Source organism: Palaemon carinicauda, chromosome 7 (assembly GCF_036898095.1).
Source record: "Palaemon carinicauda isolate YSFRI2023 chromosome 7, ASM3689809v2, whole genome shotgun sequence".
NCBI classification, from domain to species: domain Eukaryota; kingdom Metazoa; phylum Arthropoda; class Malacostraca; order Decapoda; family Palaemonidae; genus Palaemon; species Palaemon carinicauda.
Window position 1 is genome coordinate 153,726,273 of NC_090731.1, and position 20,000 is coordinate 153,746,272.

At 35.2% G+C, this 20,000-nt stretch overlaps 1 protein-coding gene across 25 annotated transcripts in view; it reads left to right on the forward strand.

Moving 5' to 3' along the window:
* Positions 1-20,000, forward strand: part of osp (outspread) — a 305,916-nt gene that overhangs the window by 153 nt on the left and 285,763 nt on the right. For all 25 annotated transcript variants that reach the window (XM_068376993.1, XM_068376998.1, XM_068376990.1 and 22 more), the window contains exon 1: positions 1-728. This exon is cut by the window's left edge and continues 153 nt beyond it. In XM_068376993.1, the coding sequence (XP_068233094.1) occupies positions 609-728 (120 nt within the window). In that variant the 5' untranslated portion in view covers positions 1-608. The remainder of the gene's footprint in view (positions 729-20,000) is intronic.

Genomic DNA, 20,000 nt, shown 5'->3' on the forward strand with positions numbered 1-20,000 from the left:
GTGCGTGAATTTATTACCAAAGTCCGTAACAGTGCACAGAAATCTTATAATAAATAAGTTTGGATATAAGTTTAGTGGTCGTGCCCGGGGGCGTGATAGTGGAATATACCTTAACGTACCTGGGTCGGGAGAGAGAGAGAATCTTCCCTCCGTCACCTAGGATGATGTGTGATGCCTTCTCCATTCGGCCAAGATTATCATCATCCTTCCATCTGGTGATGGGGAGTTGAAGAAATAAGGAAATCGCCCCCCCCCCCAGTTTATGTATGAAGATCTTCACAGCTATCTACTGCTAATTATTATTATAAATATTATTATTATTACTAGCTAAGCCACAACCCCTAGTTGGAAAAGCTGGATGCTATAAGCCCAAGGGCTCCAACACGGAAAATGCAAAGAGAATAGCATCATCTGCATAAGCAACAAGCTTGTTTCCCAGCCAAATCACACTAGTGGAAAAGCGGGATGCTATAAGCCCAAGGGCTCCAACGGGGGTAAAATAACCCAGTTAGGAAAGGAAATAAGGAAATATATAAACTACAAGAGAAGTAATGAACAATTAAAATCAAGAGATAACAATAGCATAGAAGGCTTTATTCTTCATCAAGATGTCTAATTACAAGTCAGACTGCCGCAAGTTCCAGCCCAACATCTTCAACAAGAGCAAATGCACCAATTGTTTTAGGCAACGAGAGGAACACTCGGCCGAGGCGTTGGAATCTAATAGGGTAAGCGAAGCATGTGGAATGTTTGATCTTATCTTTATCATATAAAACCTTTTTATTGGTATATCTCACTAACTATTTCATTAGCCCCAAAAATAAATGTTTTCAAAGAAAAAAGGGGAGTTTTCCAATAGGTTAAACAGTATTATTTATTAGGAGCTATACTAAAGCCCTTTATTATGGTTAGCTTTTAGTTAATCTAAATTATTACAGATAATTATTTACATTTTATACTAGAGGGAATCCTATACACCATCCTTTCCCTATATAATGTTGGAGAGTTACACGTTCAGTTTCTTAATGCATGGAAAAAGTTGTAGCGAATTGATATGGAAATGAAAAATAAATTTTGATTTTAACTTAACCATGACTAATGAATAACATTAATTAATAATTAAGAAGCATGCTGTCAACAATAATTGTCAACCGACCGTTTATCAAACCATTACATAAAATAAACATGTATAGGTCTATTTCTTATTTGTAGTTTACAAACCCACATACTATAAATATACTGTACACAGTTTATATATATATATATATATATATATATATATATATAATATATATATATATATATATATATATATATATATATATATATATAAATGGTAGGAAGGGAGAAAGAATGAAACATGAAGGCTAGCTAATTCTATTCAGAGTAGGGTATACAATAGGCCTATGTGAAGAGATTGATTAAGTAGATTTTAAATATCGAAATTTAGTTAAGGTTGAAGCTATCGAGATGAACAGTTTTCTGGGCATATAGCTGTGTATATTTCTTTAGAAGAGACAAAATGGTTAGATATGATGAAGGGTAGGTAGATATGAGGGATCAGTATGTTCTTGGATGGTTTGGTCTAGTAGAGAGAATAGATGAAGATGCTCTTAGTATATTTTCCAATTCATTAGTGTTAGGGAGACTGAGGGCAAAATAGGTTTCATAGATGGTTTGAAAAGAGATTTTGTATGGGAATCGACTTGAGACACAGAAAGCCGATACGGTGGCTGGTTCGACCCGTTGATGGTGAGCTTTCTGTCGTAATATATTGCTTTATTTACGGAATTTTCTGCTTAAAGGGCTAAGTCATGATTTGAAAGTTTAATATTGATGTGGTAGTCACATTTTTTCATTGAATCTTCTCCATATTTAGGGGCATTTGAACTTGTTTTCTAACTATAGCTTTAGCGTTGCCTGTAATAATGATAATAACAACAATTATAGTTATGATAATGATAGGAAAAACGTGTTTTTGGAGAAAATATATATCACGAATTCTAGATTACAATTAAATCTAGTTATTTGATAAGTGATAGAGTTATTTTATCTTATACTGAAATAAAGAAATCGTCATATTTGTGTACTGGTTGGTAAGTACAAGAATAACGAACTCTTGGACTTTGTATTTCTAGTATGGAATTTGATAGGTCTAACTCTGCATTATAGGCCTATATGACAAAATATGATAATGCAGATTTAATGAGGTTAAGTATTTCAAATCAAGCTTACGCAAATAGCAAATTCATTTTCTGAACTGTTAAGACAGTTCTATTAAATGAATACGGTAGTATATACTAGAACGAAGATTAGTTAAACCATAAATGCTTACACTTTATCGTTGATGGTGAAACTTGATTCTCTTTAGGACTATAAGGTTTTGTTTACGGGCATATAGGCTATGTTATATACGCGTTCTGTACATGTATAAAATCATCATTATCAGCCGCCACTAGTCTACTGCATTACAAAGGCCTCCGACATATCCTTCCATTTGCATCTATTTGTGGTTTTCCTATGCCAATCTTCACCCTCAAACTTTCTTAGTTCGTCAATTCAGCGTCTTTTCTTCCTTTCCCTGCTCCGTGTGCAATCTCTAGGGGCCCATTTTGACATTCTTAATGTCCATCATTTTCATTATATGTCCTTCCCATGTTATAATAGCTTAATTCTCAGTTATGGTGTAGTTTTTGGCGCAAGTCACAAGTGCATTAGGCTTATATCAATATTTTTTTATAAATAAGTCCCAGTGGAACAGTTATTATTATTATTATTATTATTATTATTATTATTATTATTATTATTTGCTAAGCTACAACCCTAGTTGAAAAAGCAAGATTCTATAAGCCCAAGAGCTCCAACAGGGGAAATACTTAGTCGTATGTTGAGTAGGCCTATATATAAAGTAAATTACGTCAATTGTCACCTGTTATTGGCAAGGGTAAATGTTGGAGAAACCGTTATGATAACGTAATTGACAAGAGTTTATGGCGGATGACAGTTTTAAATTTAAAATTCGTTCATCTATAATATAGTAGATGTTACAGATAATGGTATGACTGCATACGTTAAAGATGGTCCAGATGTAAGAATCATGCAAAGTCATGAATGTATTGCAATTCTCAATGTCACGCTGCCTGTATGGGAATTTGAATAACAGTATCTTCGAAAGCAAATGACATGTCTCTTTATATCTTCCCTTGATTGTGAATTGTCTAGCGGTATTATTATTATTATTATTATTATTATTATTATTATTATTATTATTAACCAAGCTACAACCCTAGTTTGAAAAGCAGGATGCTATAAGCCCATCTATCTAATTTCTCTTATATTACTACTACTACTACTACTACTACTACTATTATTATTAATCAAGCTACAACCCTAGTTTGAAAATCAGGATGCTATAAGCCCATCTATCTAATTTCTCTTACTCTTGCTTTTTTGAAGTTTTTATAGTTTATGTATGAAATATATAATTTAATGTTAGTGTTCTTAAAATATTCTTTGATTGTTAATTACTTCTCTTGTAGCTTATTTATTTCCTTGTTTCCTTTCCTCACTGGGCTACTTTTCCCTGTAGGACCCCTTGGGCTTAAAGCATCCTTCTTTTCCATTTAGGGTTGTAGCTTAGCAAGTAATAATTATATTAATATTAATGAAATGATAATCCCATAATTGAAGAGTTATCATACAATAGACAGAATTTTCCAATTACGAAGCGGTTTGTGTGTGTGTGTGTTTTTTTTTTTTTTTTTCGTTGCCACCCTCTGATCGCCATGGAGTCGAATCAAGCAGAATTAGCCTAATTGCGTCGTGTGGAATATTCCGTGAAATGGGTTACCGGCTAGTATATTTTTGATTATTAAATATAGTTATGGTTTTATTTCACGAGGAATATATATATATATATATATATATATATATATATATATATATATATATATATATATATATATAGGCCTATATAAACAGATAGATAGATAAATACCGTAGATACAAAGACACACAGAAGTGGGTGTGTAGGCTACTTATACTGATGATACTATATTATTCAACAATGAAATCTTTACCTAAATGTAAAATTTATTCATGTTCGTAAATTTAATAGACGCATGTTCGTTTAGTTGCTGGTACTTACGTAAATATTGTATCGAAGTATTATTATTATTATTATTATTATTATTATTATCATTATTATTATTATTTATAATAACCCATATTCCAAAGGAATGAACAGAGATGCAACAAGCTTTCGCAGTAGGCCTATATGATGCATTTTATCGATTATTATTATTATTATTATTATTATTATTATTATTATTATTAGCTAAGCTAGAACCCTGGTTGGAAAAGCAGGATGCTATAAGCCCAAGGGTTCCAACAGGGAAAATAGCCCAATGAGTCAAGGAATTAAGAAAATAAAGTAAGAATATGAGAAGCAACGAATAACAAATATAAAACATACCAAGATCAGTAACAACGAAAAAATAGATATGTAATATATAAATATTAAGAGGCTTATGTCAAGCTGTTCAATATAAAAACATTCGCTGCAAGTTTGAACTTCTGAAGAAACATATATGTAAGGAGGGAAGGAAAACATTGTAAAGAGAAGATATTTTAAATTGTAAAACTCAAGGTAAAGAAATGTTTCTACTTTAAATGGATTGTCGGTCAAGGTTTTTACTCTGAAAGTGAGTAAAAAATATACATTGTATCAATCTTATGATTTGGAAGCGTGAATAATTTTTACACGAAACTCCTTTTGTCATCATCCTGTTTTCATCATTGTGATTATATACTCATGAGAGAGAGAGAGAGAGAGAGAGAGAGAGAGAGAGAGAGAGGATTTTCGATGTCTCAAAGACTTTTTTTAGTCCATCTGCGGAGACTCCATTTGCTCTTGGGTAGAGCGATTAATTTTAAGCATTTAGAGAGAGAGAGAGAGAGAGAGAGAGAGAGAGAGAGAGAGATTTTTACCTCTGAAGCTTGCGTCATTAGATTTAACACCAAAGATAAACTCCGACCTTACCTTGTATTATCTGATATATTATGTATATCATTTGTAAGGTTTCCTTTGGAAATAGAAGAATTCTTTGGCTGATTCAGATAGGCTATACTGGATCAGGTCGCTGGTAATTGGTACAGCACATGAACATACGCTACCGGGGTCTAAGCGATGTCAGGCAGGACAGCCGATCGGGGCTACGGTCTACCCCAAAGCCAAAGCTAAGGTCTTCAAAAAGAAGGCAACTGTGCTTACCCTATAAAGATGGAGTAAAAAATACGTTGAGAGAGAGAGAGAGAGAGAGAGAGAGAGAGAGAGAGAGAGGTTAATTGTAAAGACTTGGTATTATAAATGTGTAGTGAACCTACTGCATATTTCTTGAAAAACATGTATACAATATCAAATTAATTATTCAACTATCATTTTGGAAAACAATAACAACTTTTCATATATATATATATATTTATATATATATGACTGCATTTGTGTTGGGCCATCAATGTGATGTTAATTTACTCTTAACTTTACGGTTCCCAATGTACCTTGGTAAGATGAGAGTAGAAAGTAGTAATAATAGTTGTATCTTAATTTAGTTTATACCCATTTAAAAATTCATATGCTTGCAACTATTTAGAAAAAATACGCATTCTTTTTTCTTTAAACTACGTAGGCCTATTCTTATAACACAACAAATATAGACGGGTTTAAAGGTTTAAAGGTCGCTCATGAATGGCAGAGGCAAGGGACAGTGACATTGCCCTAGCAATCAGGACAATGCTCTAGAGACTGACCATATATTATATGATCAGCGCCCAAGCCTCCTCTCCACCCAAGCTAGGACCAGGGAGGGCTAGGCAGTGGCTGTTGATGACTCAGCAGATAGACCTATAGGCTCCCCCAAACCTTAGCTCACAAGGATGGTAAGGTTGCAGACACTTATGGCACTAACGAGTCTGAGCGGGACTCGAACCCCCGACTGGCAGAGACGTTAAGGATAGGCTAAATCCACAGCATAAGAAATGTACTCAGAATTATCTCAGAGATCATCATCATCATCTCCTCCTACGCCTATTGACGCAAAGGGCCTCTGTTAGATTTCGCCAGTCTTCTCTAATCTTGAGATTTTAATTCAATACTTCTCCATTCATCATCTCCTACTTCACGCGTCATAGTCCTCAGTCATGTAGGCCTAGGTCTTCCAACTCTTATAGTGCCTTATGGAGCCCAGCTAAACGTTTTGTGAACTAATCTCTCTTGAGGAGTGCGAAGAGCATGCCCAAACCATCTCCATCTACCCCTCATCATGATCTCAAAGAGACTTAACGTTAATTTTATTCTAGTGGATATTTGTTCAAGTTTACAAATTATGCGTATATATTTAGTTATTATTATTATTATTATTATTATTATTATTATTATTATTATTACTTGCTAAGCTACAACCCTAGTTGGAAAAGCAGGATGCTATAAACCAAGGGTCCCAACAGGGAAAATAACCGAATAAGGAAAGGAAACGAGGAAAACAATATTTTAAGAACAGGAATAGCCTTGAAATAAATAATTCCTATATAAACCGTAAAAATTTTGTTGGAAGTTATTTCTCTGAGGGACAAATGCAGGTGAAATGAATGTATTGCTCTCGATATATAAATACCTGTGGAGAAAGGGGCAATGTGTCTATATGGCTTTTAAAAGGCTTCAGCTATATTTGCTCTGTGATTAGTTGTGAAATCTTGTAAGTGCTATTACTCAGTCGAGTTTTGGAAAAGAGAAAATTATCTGATTCTGACATATTCGCCTTTATCCTTTTGTTAATGCAGTTATTATTATTATTATTATTATTATTATTATTATTATTATTATTATTATTATTAGCTAAACTACAACCCTAGTTAGAAAAGCAGTATGTTACAAGCCCTAGGACTCCAGTAGGAAAAACAGCCCAGTGGAGACTGAAAGGAAGGAATCGTTAATTTCTGTTTATATAGTTCAATTTCAATGATAATCTACAGGCTTAACAGCTTGATAGAGCTAATACACAACTGAATTCATGCACATTACGTTTCATGATTAGCTTACTTCGAACAATTTCAGACTAACTGTAACCCGTATGTGCAGGATAGTGATTGTAATTTATCAATGTTGTGAATTACTATAGCCTATGTCTACCTCGCAGTGTGCTTCTGTGTCCAAGGTACAATATCAATAGAGTAATTTTTAAATTTCATGAAGTTTTATACAAGTTTATTCAGTTAGGGTATATGGTGATTTGGGTTAAAAAATGACTGTAAGCATAACTTATGTCTTTGAATACCGAAATAATGTAGCTTATGTAGCCTAACAGAGAGAGAGAGAGAGAGAGAGAGAGAGAGAGAGACTAATATTCAGTTAGGGTATATGGTGATTGGGTTAAAAATGACTGTAAGCATAACTTATGCCTTCGAATACCGAAATAATGTAGCTTATGTAGCCTAGCACACACAGAGAGAGAGAGAGAGAGAGAGAGAGAGAGAGAGAGAGACTCTAATATTCAGTTAGGGTATATGGTGATTGGGTTAAAAAATGACTGTAAGCATAACTTACGTCTTCGAATACCGAAATAATGTAGCTTATGTAGCCTAACAGAGAGAGAGAGAGAGAGAGAGAGAGAGAGAGAGAGAGACTCTAATAGCGTTTGGTGGGATCCCTGAGGTAGTTGTGGGTAGGTTTTTAAACCCACCAGTGGTGGATGTAGGTGAAAGTAGATTTAGCAATAGCGCCGACTACCTTGGGCTCTTGAAGGAGGAGGGCAGCCGCTTTGCACATTGCTACATGATAGTCTTTAAGCCCTTTGGATCACGGTCCTCCTGGATTGCATTGGTTGTTACTTTTCATAAAATAGTTTATTTTGATTATTCACCACTTCTCTTGCAGTTTATTCATTTCCTTGTTTCCTTTCCTCACTGGGCTATTTTTCCTTGTTGAAGCCCTTTGGCTTATAGCGTCTTGCTTTTCCAACTAGTGTTGTAGCTTAACTTGTAATAATAATACATACATACATATACCAAGGTACTTCCCCCAATTTTGGGGGTTAGCCGACATCAACAAATGAAACAAAACAAAAAAGGGGACCTCTACTCTCTACGTTCCTCCAGCATAATAATAATAATAATAATAATAATAATAATAATAATAATAATAATAATAATAATAATAATAATAATTTGCCAGTTTCTCGTCTGTTCTTGGGTTGAATGTTCATTACAAAAGGTTTTCTTATACAAACAATAACTAGAAAAACTCTCGAGGGTGCAGACCTCCACCACAGCAGCTTATTTCTCGAGGTTAGGGTTAATTCGGTTGAACTTTTGCTCGACCTTGACCTTTGACCTAGGCCTTTCAAAATTGAATCACTTCCACGTCTCAATATAAAGATTAATCCCTGAAAGTTTCACCATACAGTATGAGTAAAATTGTGGCCAGGAAGTTATTCACAATCAAATAAACAGACAAACGTACAAACGGTGTTGAAAACATAACCTCCTCCCAACTTCGTTGGTGGAGGTAATGATCGAAACTGGTGAACTAAAATCTAACATCCTTTACTGAATCAGGCATTTATAGGGGGTTAGAAGGTTGCAGGGTACGGTCTATATGGAGTGGGGGGTTGGGGTGACTTGCTCATAAACCGTAGAATTCCATAAGAGTAGTAATTTGGAATGTACCAATATCAACCTGCTGACATCATATAATACAACCCTTTAGATGGTAATCCCTTTAGAAGGTAGCCCCGTTAGTGCAACTTACGTGGCACACTGTAGGCATTACTGAAGGGTCCATTCAAAGTCTCCTCAACCCCGAGCCACACCCCCCTTTTTAGCTTTTTACTGTATCTCCATCCCCGCTTCCCTTTCTTCCATCTAGGAGTCCAACCTCTTTCAACTTTTACTTTATATTGTAACCGAGTTATTTTCTCAATTGCATTTTGACTCTGAATGGCCTTTCTGGTCCTGGCGCTGGGCCATATGTGCTAATTCTCAAAAATGAATGAATTTGAATGTAGTTTCTTTATTTGTGCAAAGTTGATGCATAGTTTCACGGAAGTGTTTTGCATTGGGTATAGGTTCCCCTGCATTCTCTCTCTCTCTCTCTCTCTCTCTCTCTCTCTGTCTCTCTCTCTCTCTCTCTCTCTCTCTCTCTCTCTCTCTCTCAATAGAAATAATTAAATCAATTAATTTTGCGATGTGAGAAGAAATATCTGATTACGTGACGTTTGTTGCTATGTCTGAGCCGGCCATTTTGATTTTCTTTTTTATGATAATGTCACTCGTTTTTCATAATTGATATTGATTTATTTTATTGAAGTGTTGCTATTCTTATTATATTATTCAGAATGGATTTCGTTAAGTATGGAACATTTTAGAGGCTTTTTAATGGTATTTTTCATTATGGTCTCCTGGTGCTATAGTGTTGTCTTATTTTGGGAAATACGTTTATGAGTATTCCCTCTGACTTCAAGCTATGAGGTTATTGCGAATTATATATGGTAACGTTTCCTGACCTTATCTCCTCTATATGCTAAAGAACAAGTCTCTGGTTATATATATATATATATATATATGTGTGTGTGTGTGTGTGTGTGTGTATGCATATATAAAGTATATAAACAGTATATATTTCTTTCCTGTCATGCTGAACGGCAGTGCCGAACGTATAACTACTCGGTCTCTCCCCCATCTTTCGCGTAGTGGGGAGAGGGAGTTGTCATATCCTGGCGAAAGGGGGTGTCCTGAAAGGTACACTCGGAAACCAGAAATATTTAGTCGTCATTTTGACGGGTCGCGTACACTAGTAAGATATAGGTTAAAGTGTAAGTAAAATGTCAAGACGATTTGAAATTAATCATTCAGTGTGTGTGTGTGTGTGTATGTATTCGTAGTCACGAAGTGCCAATGTAAGCTAAATATATCTATATATAAAAAGTGAAATCTCTTCTTCGAGCCGAGGTCATTGGCAGGGTCAACCAGATTTCGAGACGGCGGGTCACTTCCTACGAACCACGTCGTGTGTGTGAGGGTCACTTGGATGTGGGTGTCTTCTAGTGAGGTCGTGTTTGTGAAATTGTCAATCAAGGTCTTATTTCATTGATATTCTGTTGTTCATCTTTGGGTTTTATGGGGGACCCTTGCGTTGAGTAGCTTTGTCATCTTATGTTTTTAGTAGTTTTCGTTGTGGATTAATAGTTGGATTCGCTTCTTGCACATTTGTTACAATGGATTCGTTTCTCGCAAACTTAATTCCTTTTGTTAGTTCTTTATTGGGATTTACTACCTTTTTATTATTATTATTATTATTATTACTAGCCAAGCTACAACCCTAGTTGGAAAAGCAAGATGCTATAAGCCCAAGGGCTCCAACAGGGAAAATAGCCCATTGAGGAAAGGAAATAAGGATATAAATAAATGGTGAGAATAAATTAACAATATATCATTCTAAAAACAGTAACAGCGTCAAAACAGATATGTCCTATATAAACTATTAACAACGTCAAAAACAGATATGTCATATATAAACAATAAAAAGACTCATGTCAGCCTGTTCAACATAAAAACCTTTGCTCCAACTTAGAACTTTTGAAGTTCTACTGATTCAATTATCCGATTAGGAAGATCATTGTTGTGACAATTTTAAGACGCGTCATCCAGATTGAACCATTTGCTGTTGTGATGCTGTATTAAAAAAGCCATGTACTAAAGTAGGTATTCTCTTAATTTTGATAATGATTTCAATTTTTGTCTTTACTTATTTCAATTTATATTGATTTCGTTTGCTTCCAATCTCAATTTTTTTGTGAGTTGTTCTTTGACTATTTTCCTAAAATATATTTCTTCTGTTCTATACTGTCTCAAAAGTAGGGTATTTTCACTATGATATCGCAACTTTAAGGTTGGCTCGTGAAAAATTTATCTTCTTTTCATACTCTTAAGCGTCTGATTTAAGTGACAGCAGTATTTATTCAGTGCCATGGTACTGTTATTCTCTCTTCATTAACTTTCTGCTTTCTTCTTTGCCTACCTTGTTCTTTTAGGTTGCCTGGCAGGCACGGGCTCTTGCACACTTTCAGCCCGTAGTTATTATTATTATTATTATTATTATTATTATTATTATTATTATTAAATGCTAAGCTACAACCCTAGTTAGAAAAGCAGGATGCTATAAGCACAGGGGCCCCAACAGGGAAAATAGCTGTGAGGAAAGGAAACAAGAAAGAAAAATATTTTCAAGAACAGTAACAACATTAAAATAAATATTTCCTATATAAACTATAAAAACTTTAACAAAACAAAAAGAAGAGAAATTAAATAGAATAGTGTGCCTGAGTGTACCCTCAAGCAAGAGAACTGTAACCCAAGACAGTGGAAGACCATAGTACAGAGGCTATGGCACTACCCAAGACTAGAGAACAATGGTTTGATTTTGGAGTGTCCTTCTCCTGTAGAGCTGCTTACCATAGATAAAGAGTCTCTTCTACCCTTACCAAGAGGAAAGTGGCCACTGAACAATTACAGTGCCGTAGTTAACCCCTTGGGTGAAGAAGAATTGTTTGGAAATCTCAGAGTTGTCAAGTGTACAAGGACAGAGGAGAATCTGTAAAGAATAGGCCATCGGTGTATGTGTAGGCAAAGGAAAAGAACCGTAACCAGAGAGAAGAATCCACTGTAGTACTATCTGACCAGTCAAAGTACCCCATAACTCTCTAGCGGTAGCATCTCAACGGGCGGCTGGTGCCCTGGGCCAACCTACTACCTACTTTAGTTTCCAGCCACGAGCTACTAGTTTTCTCCCACACCTGATTTCTTATATTACCAATGATGTTTCTTATTCTTTTCCCTTTGAGCAGTATTGAATTAATGATAGGTTTGGTGTTTAACAATCACAGGCGTCGCATAAGGCTAGTTGCAATTAATTGTTAATGAGATTGTATTTTATGTTTTTTAACAATTGTACATATTAAGCGGTAATGCGATTATAATGTAAGCGGTGCGATTATAATGTAAGCGGTAGTATTACATTATTATTATTATTATTATTATTATTATTATTATTATTATTATTATTATTAGCCAAGCTACAACCCTAGTTGGAAAAGTAGGATCCAATAAGCCGCAGGGGCTTAACTTGGAAAAATATCATAATGGCGAGTAGCTTTATATCTGGCGAACTAGATTTGAGAGAGAGAGAGAGAGAGAGAGAGAGAGAGAGAGAGAGAGAGAGAGAACACTAATAAGTCCAAATGGTAAAGATGAGTTTGTGCGTTCTTCGAGCCAGTTTTATGCTTATGGTTTTGAACATCTGAAAACCAGCTTCAAATATCGTAAAGAAAATCAAATACTGTCTTTCTCCAAGGAAATCTTTCCACCACAGACTTCGGTGTATCAGTTTAACCTACTCTACTTTGTGAAGGAAGCTTTAGGAAGGCATTACGTAAGGCGCAGTTGCTGCTTTTGCTAAACCGGTTTCACTGGGAATGTATGAACTCTTGGAAGATGACGATGGGTCGAGGGAGATTATTACTCCATTCCGGGAGCCAGAAGACATTTCTTATTGCCAATAAAACAAAATGCCTGTCTGTTACAGTTTGGTTTTCATATATATTGTGTGACCGAATTTCTGTACGGTACAATGTGATTTTGATGAATATTCGGTGTAAGAAGGTCTATACAGTACAGTGCGATTTATATAAATATTCTGTCCAAAGGTCTGTACAATACAGTTTGATTTTCATAAATATTCGATGTACAAAGGTCTGTACAGTACATTGTAATTTTCATAAATATTGTATGTCCAAAGGTCTGTACAGTTCATTGTAATTTTCATAAATATTGTATGTCTAAAGGTCTGTACAATACAGTTTGATTTTCATAAATCTTCTGTGTCCAAATGTCTGTATAGTACACTGTGATTTTGATAAATATTCAATGTCCAAAGGTCTGTGCCGTATAATGGAATTTTCATAAATACTCTGCCTCCAAAGATCTGTATAGTACATTGTAATTTTCATAAATATTGTATGTCTAAAGGTCTGAACAGTACAGTTTGCTTTTCATAAATATTCTGTTTCCAAAGGACTGTACAGTACAGTGTGATTTTCTCATAAATATTGTGTCCAATGGTCTGTACAATACAGTGTGATTTTTTGTAAATATTCTGTCGAAATGTCTGTATAGTATAGTGTTATTTTCACGTGTGTTCAAATGACTATAGTGCATTGTAATTTTCATAAATATTGTATGTCTAAATGTCTGTACAGTATACTGCGATTTTCATAAATATTCTATATCCATGTCATGTAGTCCAGACGTGCATTGCTTTCCATGCGCAGCCAGGGTTGAAATTGAGCGATCAGGTCTTGAGTGATGGAAGGGAAACAAGCTTAGGATTCCTACACGGCGAACACACACACACACACACACACACTGCGTTACAGTAATGGCAGCGGGGGATACAGTAAGGGTGATGACCTGCGCACAGTTTCGTTGCATGCAGGGAAAATGATGTGACGGTGGTCAACAGACCGTGTGATTGGTCTCTCTGTGCAAGCGGCAATCGATTTTATCTCTATTTTTGTTTGTTTTTGTGATGTGCCTATGAGTTTTTACATATTTTATTTTTTATTTATATATAGCGTTTATTTATAATTAAAAATTTGGCTCTTTTTGTTTATACGTGGAGGTTTTTGAATGAATTCTTCAGTTTCAGCGTCTATTCATGATTATACATACGACGTTTTAATTTATACATGTTGTATTTGACCGGAATAGACTTGTGCAATTTAAATTTCGGGACAGCTGTTTTAGTTTTTGAACAAATAAGAGAAGATATAGAAAACATCGTATGTTTTCCATATGTTCATTTTATATTTGAAAATCGTTTTGCAAATAATTTTATTTTGCTCATAATTGTATAGAATTGAAAGGAGATTTAATAAACATCGTATCTCTTTCGTATGTTAATTTTACATTTGAAAATCGTTTGGCAAATATTGGTAGAAGCAAATAAGTTGCCTGTGATATCAGGAAATAGAGTAGTTTATTTTTCTCTGATTTGGACAGATAAGAGAAGATAAAATAAACATCGTATCTCTTCCGTATACTAATATTATATTTGATAATCTTTTGGCAATTACTTGTAGAAATAAATAAGTTTCCTGTGAAATCAGGCAAAAGATTCTGATCCTACTCGAGAGTAACATCCTAATCTCGACCAAGCACACCGATGAAGCAAAGAGTCGCCGTTTTACAAGTTGCACTTAAAGGGCTTAGTCAGCGCAGCACTTGACTGTTGCAAGTGCTTGCTGGTGTTGTCATCACGTTCTACATGGTTGGAATGACCCTGCTTGTTTGTTTGCTGCCGGTTGTCTTTAAAACGGTGTGCTTTCACCCAAGCACGGAGCTAGACTTTTCTCCTGCTGCTGCTGTGTCAGTGTCTGGACCTTCTTCTTCTTCTTCTTCTTTCCCACCGTTATCCCTACATTAAGGGGTCGGTTGCCCGATGCGCTATTTCTAATGTCTTCTGTAAAAGGCCTTGTCTTCCAGATTAAGAGGTCGGTTGCCTGATGCACCCTCTCAAATGCCTTCTATCAAAGGAATCATCTTCCACCAAACCTGTTCTACACTTAGGGGTTAGTTGCTCGATGAGCCCTTTCAAAGGCATCCTCTTCCAACAAACCTCTTTTACACTAAGGGATCGGTTGCCTGATGCGCCCTCTCCAATGCCTTTTCTCAAAGGCATCCTCTTCCACCAAAAATCTTCTTCATTAAAGGGTCGGTTGCCTGATGCGCCATCTCCAATGTCTTTTTTCAAAGACATCCTCTTTCACCAAACCTTCATCTCTCCATATCATCCTTCACCATATCTCGCCATCTAATTCTCTGCCTCCCTCTTGATCTTCTCCCTCTATCCTCCCAAGCTCTCCTCACTCCCTCTGGACCACCTAACTCTTATTTCACCGTTTTCCTTCCTTCTGAAGTACTGGAGAGTAATTGTATTTTTCACAGCATCATTGAATCGATTCTAGTTTCTTTCCTGCATGTTTTGGAAGTTAAGTTACTTTTGTTTTAATAGTTTTGCTGTATTTTAGAAATTATTTGGTTACAAGAGCTAACGTACTCTATTTCGATGTTTTGTCTTTATGATGTATTCTAGTGAAACCTTTTAGTTTGTGATTTGAATTATTAACAATAGTGGTTTTTCAGAATTTTGGTTTTCAGGGTGTTAGTTTTAATGTTTTCCTGTTTGCAGTATTTGGAATATCAAGAAAATATGTTTATATTTTGCAATAATACTTTTTATGTATAGCAGTTTATTGAAATGAATTGTGTGGCTGATGAATTGTTTGTTTATAGTCATGCTCTTGGTAATGTTTTTATTTGCGTATGGGTATGATGCCGATTCAGTTTAGGAATTAATAACTATTAATCTTCAAATTAACCCTTCGTAAAACGAAGCAATTTTACAAATTGTGTTTATGATGATTAATATTAAGTTATCAATAGATTTTTTCAAAGGCATAAGTATTGACAAACCATTTTCCTAATTGTATTATAAAGTGGGAGTATGAAGATTTCATATAGGCCTATTTTGTATTGTCTCACTATTCTCTAAAGAATACTTGTATTTTGATAATTTCTTCTCTTTCATAACCTTTTATTATCTGTTAACTCTATATACATTCTTTATAGATAAGAATTCTGCAATTATCCTTTCCATAAGCATTTGATTTTTTGAGGCGCTTATCAACTATTTACTGTATATAAATTCAGATTTCTTTACTTAAGAATATTTTTGGAAACATGAAGGCAGTATATACTGTGGGTAAATATGTAAATTATCTAGGATTAATTAAGAAAAATTTTTAGGAATCCATTTTGACATAGGAATTTATCAGAAACACCGGCCTTTCCCCACGACGCGTCACAAAAAAGCCTTAACACCCAGGAGATGTTCTACAGGTTCGTGGTAACGGTGTGGGCGGCGGCCGGACGGGCCGTGGGCGCACCAAGGTACGGGAGCTGATGTGGCGACCGCGCCCACAGACTTGCCCTGTGCTGTCTCCTTCAGCCCACACTCAGACCCATAAAGCCATTTGGAGGTCGTCCTCATCCTCGACTGGCTCCGAAGTCTCACCCACTACCGATGGTCCCTCTTCTTCGGTAAAAGAGAGAAGGAAGGAGAATTTGACCTTCTTTCGTGTGTGTGTGTGTGTGTGTGCACGCTTTCGTCTGCTCTCCTAACCTCCCTCCCTACCATTCGAACCTTTGGCATTAATATTGATTTTTTATTTGTATTAAATTCAGTTTATTCCGTGTCGTTTATGAATACCCAATGACGAGCCAATAATACTGGTTTTAGTCTCTGTTTTTCTTGTTGTTCTGTGACGTCATAGAATAGCCATTTGGCATTAACGTGTATTTTGTTTGTTTGTTTGCATTCAGTTCAATTTAATCCGTGTCGTTTATGATTACCCACTGATGAACCAAATAATGCTGGTGATATTCCCTGTTTTTTGTTGTTGTTGTTTCGTGATGCTATATAATAGATGGTGGTACCCTTCCCCCGTTCCAATCCAACATTTGGCATTAACGTGAATTTTGTTTGTTTGTTTGCATTCAGTTCAGTTTTATCCGTATCGTTTATGAACACCCTCTGACGAGCCAAATAATACTGTTTTTTTTTCTCTCCGTAACGCCACATTATAGCCATTTATAACGTACATTGTCGAGTGCATTTTTTTAGTGATAAGAAACTTTGTTTTATTTTTTGTTGTATCGCAGGTTAATGCCAACACTCAACTTGATTGTTCATGTGTTTTTGTTAGTGCTTTTTTGGATAAAGTAGATTTTTGAGTGCATTTTTTTCAGTGACAAGGCACTTTTTTGTTTTAATTTGTGTTTTTGTTGGGCGTGGACCTTACATTGCTAATCATGTCAATAAGAACTGGAATATCACTGAACGAATTTTTGATCTTATTTTGGACCGTAAATGTAGTCTTATAAAACTCATACAGTTTGCTGTGATATAACCCAGTATGTGGAGTGTTGGAGATCTAATATTTTATAGATTTTTAGTCTGAGTGCGCGTTTAATTAATCTCTGAAGATTTTTTTCTACGATTATGAGGCACTGAATTAATTGGGGGCCTACTTCTAAGATGGCTCTCTCTCTCTCTCTCTCTCTCTCTCTCTCTCTCTCTCTCTCGTTAATTTTGCCAGCCAGGAATTGATATCGCCCACCTTTTATGTTAAACACGCGTTTAACTCTTGTTTCCTTAAAACATTCAACAAAACAAATGCAGCCTTTTTTAGTTCACTGCCATTTCTAAGACATGGCTTTATTCATGTCTGGGACACGCACAGAGACACACACACACACACACATATATATATTATATATATATATAATATATATATATATACATACAAATATTTAGTTCACTCCTAACCATCAAATGGTGAGGAATAACATAATTGTTGGTCACATCCTGTTTGTTTTACATTTTAATGGCGATATCAATTGTGAGGTGTATTTTGATAAGTAAAGGATAAATGTCTGATTTGTTACAGTTATCAATACTTGTGTTTATTTTTCCTATTGTATTTGGAGGTGTTTTGTTTTATTTACTTTATTTATTTAAAGGATATTATTATTATGGGTGTTAAAATTATCTTTGATTCACTTTTACAATGTAAATTTACGATGGTATATTCTCACAATTTTATATACGGTAGTGATGAGTCTAAAACTTCTAATTGTAACCTTCCTAAAAGAGCCAGTCTTTTATTTGAACATGCACATAACCAAACACATGCGCGCGCGTGCGTACACACATCATCATCATCAGCCATTGTTAGTCCAGAGCAGGACAAAGGCCTCTGACATGTCCTTCAACATGCGTCTGTTTATAGCCTTTCTATGCCAGTTAGTCAGTGCCAGTTAATGATTAAGAAAATTATACAAAAGAACAGAAATATATATATATATATATATATATATATATAGGCCTATATATATGACAATAGACCTCTGGAGGCACACCCGTTTTTAAGGGGTAATGGTGTTTAATTATGTAGTGTTGAGCAGTTTTGCCTTTGTGTATATCAATTCACTTTCAGTGAATGTATAGTCTCTGTACCAGTATATTATTTTACATTGAACTTATTTAATATGCTTAAGTAGCGTAAAATACTTGAATTATTATTCCATGGAGGAGAGGAGGATCAGTGTCCATCTATATAGGCTATCTAGCCACTCTCTCTCTCTCTCTCTCTCTCTCTCTCTCTCTCTCTCTCTACCATGACACTTCCACATTTTTTTGAGGGGATAGCCGGCATCAAAAGAAAAAAAGGAGGATTCTGTACCTTGCATCAATTAACTTTTAAATCCAGAGGGGCAGGTTTTGAGTCACGTTTTGGTAGACTTCAACACCCGTTGCTAGATCAGTAGAGTAGTTTTATCAAGTTTTCTATAGATACGCTATATATATAGACAGATTTTCTTTGAGCCTTTAGCTAAGCTGTCTTTGGTTTTTGCTGACGTGATTCTGCAAATTTAAGGATTGGCTTTTTATGTGATTTAGGATTGGGGTTAATTTCTTGAAGTGAAGTAGACTGGTGTAATTTTGGTGCCGATCTCATCTCCTTTATATACTATAGAGCACGTGTCTGGCTATACACACACACACACACACATATATATATATATATATATATATATATATATATATATATACATATATATATATATATATATATGTATATATATATATATATATATATATATATATATATATATATATATATATATATATATTTCCTTCTAGTCACGCATGGCCAGACGTATAACTACTCGGTCTTTCCCCGTCTCTCGCACAGGGGAGAGAGGGAGTAGTCATTCCCTGGTAAGAGATGGTGGGAAGGATTGAATCTGTGTGTGCATATCTAACTAAATATTGAGCCGTCATTTTGACGGGTCGCGTACTCTAGTATAGTAATTGGCTTTCGTCAGTGAAATACTGTAGTATACAGAAGGCTACTGTATACGTTGTTTTGAGATAAGTTGTGGAACCATATACTGAATACTTTAATCCCTTCAATGAAAAAAAAATATCCCTTTCCATTGGTAGGTGGTTCTTATTACCTCAGCCAACGAAGTTGGAAGTGGGTTATGTTTTCGCCCCTTTCTGTGTGTTTGTGTGTGAATAGCTCCCTGGCCACAATTTTAATGGTAGAGTAATGGAACTTGCAGGGATTAACTGTTATGTAAAAAGCTTGAAATTATTAAATTTTGGAAGTTCAAGGTCACGGTCAAGCAAAATGTCCAATTCACGTAATCAGCCATAAGTTTGGACATCGTTGTCACAGAGACTTCAAACTTGGTTCATATTTGAGTGCATGAAAATCCACGCCAACTAATACATGTTGAAGGTCAAGGTCAAGGTCGAGAAATAAGCTGTGTCGACGGAGGTATGCGTCTCTCTAGTGTTAAGAGTGTGTCGATTGCTAGTGATTTATGATCATTTATCGATATGATATTGCAGTGCAATCAGCCCTTTCTTCCTCGCTTTTACTTGCAATGAGGCTTGGTTGCCTAGCCCCGCCCTTCTTCGTCGTTTGCAGTTCGTGACTCCGAGTTTAAATCTTCACTCGAAATAGGATGTCTTTAAAAGAGGCCGGTCCTTAACACCGTAATTATTTGAATTGTTCACCGATTTCTCTTGAAACTGTTCAAATCTATAAACTTTCCCTTATCAATAAGAAGTTTTCTTAATTGCTTTTTATAGCTGTTTAATCCATTTATTATATATATATTATATATATATATATATATATATTATATATATATATATATATATATATATATATATATATATATATATATATAATATATATATATATATATGTATGTATGTATGTAGATATATACTGTATATATACATAATACTATAA